At 34.2% G+C, this 6,279-nt stretch overlaps 1 protein-coding gene across 1 annotated transcript; it reads left to right on the forward strand.

Annotated features, from left to right (window-relative positions):
* Window positions 1-293: 293 nt before the first annotated feature.
* On the forward strand, window positions 294-3,174 carry LOC148578783 (uncharacterized). Its single transcript, XM_088503199.1, has 7 exons — window positions 294-711; window positions 1,027-1,164; window positions 1,257-1,592; window positions 1,791-2,030; window positions 2,153-2,473; window positions 2,693-2,806; window positions 3,005-3,174. The coding sequence occupies exons 1-7, from the start codon at window positions 294-296 to the stop codon at window positions 3,172-3,174; spliced, it is 1,737 nt and encodes a 578-aa protein (XP_088359325.1).
* The last annotated feature ends 3,105 nt before the right edge of the window (window positions 3,175-6,279 follow it).

Consider the following 6,279-nt stretch of genomic DNA (forward strand, 5'->3'; position numbering starts at 1 on the left):
GGGCCTCTTACATTTATATTACTTAGTCAGAATTATTATTTAATGGGAAGCTTATTACGAGAAGAGAAAAGTTCAGCAAAATTTGCACAACTTTACATCTACGATATACAAAATGAGATAAAAAATCGTAGTTCAAATCTTGGGTATTAATTTTCTATTCATTCGATTTCACTTCTCTTTATTAAGCTTTCTTTGATAGTGAACATAATTTATACGCAGAAAAAACTTTTATTTGACAGTTCTGGTGACAAACTAACCAATGGAATTTGGACATCATATCCGATATTATCAAAATGCTGGATCAACACAACGTCTTTGCAAAAAGTTTTCGCATGGTGCGAGATGTTATTAGGACTAATCCTCAAACGAATGTTCATTTACGGCTTATTGGAAAAAGGGAAAAAGATGGAAGGCGATATAATCTACTGTCTGTTGACGAGGTTGCAGGTTTAGTTGTTGGAGATTTTGATTCAAATACAAAAGAAAGAGATATTGTTCTGGAAACAAAATTTGGGCGACTTCAACGAATTTCAGAACCCAACCCATTATATTTAGGATTACAATATCCTTTGCTATTTCCTTATGGTGAAGGCGGTTGGAGAGAAAACATCCCGTTGAAGAAATTGGTAACAAAATCTAAAGGGGAAATCTCTTATGTTAGCATGAGAGATTTTTTTGCATTTAGAATCCAGCATAGACCAAGTTGTGAAGGTGTTCTGTTGTGTTCTCGACGACTTTTTCAACAGTTTTTAGTTTATGCATTCTTAATGGTTGAAGCTTCTAGACTTAATTTTGTATACTCAAAGGAAAGATAGTTCAGAGTTGAAATCTATAAAGGTCTGAAAGATACAATTCTGAACAATGGAACTAAGGCGTCATCACTTGGCAAGTACATTGTTTTACCTGCAACATTCACAGGGGGACCACGATATATGATTCAAAACTACCAAGATGCAATGGCAATTTGAAGGTCAATTGGTTATCCAGATTTATTTATAACAGTAACTTGCAACCCCTAATGGGAAGAATTGAAGCATTATTATAAGGAAAATAACTTAAAACCTGAAGATAGACCAGACATGGTTTGCAGATTATTCAAGGCGAAGTTGGACTTACTCATCAAAGATATCCAAAAGAATATAATTTTTGGTACATCTAGGACAGGTAATACTCTAAAGCTACATTTTCATAGGAAAATTTTTATTATTTCAATCCATTATAATACAATCATAATTAATGCATATCTATTATTGCAGTCATATATACTATTGAGTTTCAAAAGCGTGGATTACCGCATTCACATATACTACTATTTCTTGCGCAAGAGCATAAATTCACTGGTTTTGAGGACATAGACAACATTATCTCAGCAGAAATTCCAGATTTGAATCTGGATCCAAAATACTATCAAGAAGTTAAGGCTTTAATAATGCCTGGACCATGCAGAGTTACAAACAAAATTTCACCTTGCATGGAGAATGGTGTTTGCATTCGAGATTTCCCTAAGAAATTCGTAGAGTTTACCACCATTGATCAAAATGGATATCCAATTTATAGACGTCGAGATGCTGGTCATACCTTTGAGGTTTTAGGTATTCATTTAGATAATTGGTATGTTGTGCCACATAATAAGTTCTTATTGATGAAATATGATACTCACATAAATGTTGAATGGTGCAATCAATCAAAATCGATAAAGTATCTTTTTAAGCATGTTAACAAGGGAAGTGATTGAGTCACAACTTTTTTTTATTCAAGTTCAATGCTTTCCAACTCTAATTCAATTATAGATGAAGTGAAAATGTATTATGATTGTCGGTATATCTCTCCTTGTAAATCTGCTCAGAGAATATTTGCATTTGATATTTACTATAGAAGACCCTCAGTTGAACGGTTAAACTTTCACTTGCCAGATGAACAACCAGTTATCTTTGAAGATCAAGACAATTTTCAAAGAACTATTGAGAAAGCAACAATTAAAGATTCCATGTTCATAGCTTGGTTTCAAACAAAAGCAGAATATGAGGCAGGTAGACAATTAACTTATAATAATTTTTCAACTAAATTTGTTTGGAAACACAGCCTTAGAATATGGGAACCTAAAAAAGAAACATTTATATTGGTAGATTATTCTTTGTCCCTCTGCCAACAGGTGAATTATACTATTTAAGAATGTTACTTAACATTGTTAAAGGGCCAAGAAGTTACGAAGAACTTTGGTCTTTCAATGGTGTTATTTACCCGACAATCAGAGATGCATGTTATGTGCATGGCTTACTTGATGATAATCAAGAATACATTGATGCTATTGAAAAAGCAAGTCACTGGGGTTCTGGATATTATTTGAGAAAGTTGTTTGCAACTCTTTTGTGGTCAAACTCAATGACTCGACCTGAAGTAGTTTGGCAGAAGTGTTGGACTTTACTATCAGATGGGATTCTACATAATCATATAGCTATGTTCAACTTACCAGGTTTGAACTTATTCATTAACATCTATATTTATTTTTCTGCAAGTTTTTTCATCAAACGTCCGCAAGATACCATTTATTATCTTCATATTCATATTCATATCAAGGTTGTTGAAATTTTTTAACAAATATAAATGTGGCAATATACAAATAAATGTTTTGAGGTGTTTTTATTATTCTAATAAGGATTTTCAATTATAATTGCATATTTGGTTTTATCAGATGATGAATTATTAGACCTTACTCTAATAGAGATTGAACAAATACTTAATAGCAACGGCAAAACACTTCGAGAATATGCAACAATGCTATTTCCCAACATGGATAACATTCACAGTATGAGACATGGCTCTTTGCAAAAAAAAAAAATTAATATTAGATGAACTCCGTTATGATCGAGTCATGTTGGCGAAGTAACATAAGCAATATTTATCACAAATGACAACAGAACAAAAATATGTTTATGACCAAATCCTTCAGGCTGTCAATTCAGATTGTGGTAAAGTTTTATTCTTATATGGGTACGGAGTATAGGAAAGACTTTTGTTTGGAATACTGTCTCAGCTGTTCTTAGATCAAACGGTCAAATTGTCTTAACAGTAGCTTCAAGTGGATCGCTCTTGATATCTGGAGGACAAACAACTCATTCCAGGTTTAAAATCTCCGTGACTCCTGATGAATATTCCACCTGTAACATAAAATAAGGAAGCCCACTAGCTGAGTTAATTTTGGCTACGAAACTGATTATTTGGGACGAAGCACCAATGATGAATAAATTTTGCTTTGAAGCACTAGATCAAACTATGAGAGACTTACTTCAGCACACAAACCATTCAAGTTCATTGTTGCCATTTGGGGGAAAAACAGTCGTATTTGGTGGTGATTTTAGGCAAATTCTTCGAGTGATAACAAAGAGATCTAGATAAGATATTGTTAATGCATCGATTAATTCCTCTTATCTATGGCATGAATGCAAGTTATTAACGTTATCTCAGAATATGAGATTAAAGTCTTCAATAGAAGATGAAAGCATCAGAAAACGAAAAGAATTTGCATAATGGATCCTTGATTTGGGAGATGAAAAGCTTGCTCATTCAGAAGTTGGATACAATGTAGTCTCTATACCACTTGAACTCTTAATTATAAATTTTGATGATCCAATTCATGCAATCATTGAAGCTATATATAGTGACTACCTATAGGATCCCACATAGTTCAGGCATTTGCATGGTTGTGCTATTCTGGCTCCAACAATCAACGTTGTTGAATAGGTGAATGATTATATGTTATCTTTAAATGAAAATTAAAAAAAAGTTTATCTCAGCTCGGATTCACCTTCCTTTAAAGAAGGAGTTGTAGACAGTTTGGCATCAATGCACACTGTAATACTCTACCACACAAAACTTTATGCTTAAGTCATAAAGCTGAGGTGGTGAGGTATTATAACCTCTAAAATAGAATATATATATATATATATATATATATATATATATATATATATATATATATATATAGTTGAAAGAAATTTTATAACGAGGAGCCTTTGAAGAAAAGTTTAAAACAAAAGTCGTAACGCTCACGTAAAATGAGAAACTTGCGTACGAAGAAACGTAAGATATGTGTGTGAATAATAAAAAGGGAGTGTCAAAAGATACAAAATATTCAAGATCCAGCCTCAACCTATGAACCCAAGGTTGGCCGGAGAATATTTACATAAGTATATACAAGATAAACCCAAAAGGCCCAAAAGTCAGCTTACAGAATCTATTTCTCCAAATCAACCTCTAAGAGGGACATAACATAATATATGCAATGGAGATATAACGTATCATATATATATATATATAAAACAAAATAGAAACCCATAAGGCAAGAGTTCTTCGCTTTAGAAACTTCCAGAATGCCTCAGCGAGGTGGCTCACGTCCTGCATCTGAAAACCACAAACATTGTATGGAGTAAGAACTAGAGGTTCTCAGCATGGTAACAGTGCCCATATAACTAACATATAATATCTCGGGAAAGCCAGAGGCAATCCTAGAACTCCGACACTCATATTTAAAATCTTAAAGATTATAGTTTCTAAACCATGAGTAGGGTAGTTCTCTAAGGTTCTAAGACTTAGCCAGACTCTAACTAAACCCTCAATCTCCCGCCTTCCTCCAATCCTCCAAACTCCAGTGGAACCACACAGACAAACAAGCAAATGTTGACAAACACAAACATGATACAGTTACAGCAGATAGCAAATATAACAGGTAAGCATAGTAATCACATAGGCAAGCCTAATTAAATGCACAATCAAACAAAATACACATATGCACATTATGTATGTCTGCCCTATGGCTGATGATATCATCTGTTGGTTATATAGCTAACTCGACATATCCTAGTAGCAAACCATGGACAGAAACACCTATTGCGGAGCAAGTGCGTTTGAGCTACAACCCCCTTGCTACTACCCGCTTAACCTAAAGCCAGTGGAATAACCACTACTACGGCTACTACCTAGGCGGGTGTTTAAAAGCTCAGCCTGGAGCAAGTGGAATAATCCAGTACTGCTGTTACTACCCAGACGTCACATTCAGTGACCTAGAGCAAGCGGGACGAGCCATAATCCTTACTACTGCCCAGGTATCTCAAACATACATTCATTCAATTAATAATCAATCATTATTATTCTCAAATCTCAAACATTGACCCGGAGCAAGCAGAACGAACCACAATCCTTACTACTGCCCAGGTTTGTCATTAAAAAATTTATTATTATATCAATTCTTTCATAATTATTCAAAATTCCATAATTAATTTCAGTTTTCATAATTCTCCTTCCTCATCTCATACTCGGAGCAAGTGAACAACTCCATTGCCTACTACCCGAGGTCACATATCACATTCACTTACAACCCATCATTTCTTCACTTCCTCAATCACAATTCATTACTCTAAACCTTTCTTCTGTGTTAAGCTAACTCCCTCTCAAAGTTTAACACCCTCACTATGCATAGAACTAAGTTTTAGGATTTTAGAACTAAGTTTAAAATCATGTTTAAAATCACAAAATACAATATTGCTGAAAAACAGCGTCCCGCGTACATGAAAGTGTAAATTTTTCAAACTCGCATACGCGAGTATGTCAGGCCGAACCAAACCGCCGCATCGCGTGTACCCACGCGTACGCGAGCCTCCCAAAAATGCCGAAAGTTGTTAAGTGTTGCAGAATTGCCTTTCGCACATTAAATTTTGACGAGCATAACTTTTTCGTTTTAAAACATTTGTCACCCGTTCTTCGAACGGTGTAAGTTTCACGGATCCAATTTTCATATAAAACAAGTTTGAGGAACACCGAGAGTCCGGAAGCCAAGTTATTTCTCGTCAAAGTTCGGTCAAAAATTAACTTTACACAAAACATTCTCAACCTCTATTTTCACAAAAGTTACACTTTTCTAACAAACTACTTCAACCATATACAGCCCAAATCACACCAATTACACCTCAATTCTTCATTCTCATATCAAGACATTCCTTCCACAAAATCATTAATACTAACACCAACAATTTCACTCATTACAACCTTATTCCTCAACTCACCAACAATACTAATTCATACGTCATGAATATCATCACAACATAAATCAACTTCATTATTACAACATCAATCAACTTCATTCAATACTCCATATAATTCAACACACGTCACAATTAACCAAAACCATCAAATATGCACCAATATATAATTCATCTTATCAAAAGTCATCTAGCCTAAGTTTTTACGTTACATTATATTTTAATTATAATAAATCGAAATCAT

The sequence above is a fragment of the Arachis ipaensis genome, chromosome B1 (assembly GCF_059453495.1).
Source record: "Arachis ipaensis isolate K30076 ecotype BB chromosome B1, ASM5945349v1, whole genome shotgun sequence".
Classification (NCBI taxonomy): Eukaryota; Viridiplantae; Streptophyta; class Magnoliopsida; order Fabales; family Fabaceae; genus Arachis; species Arachis ipaensis.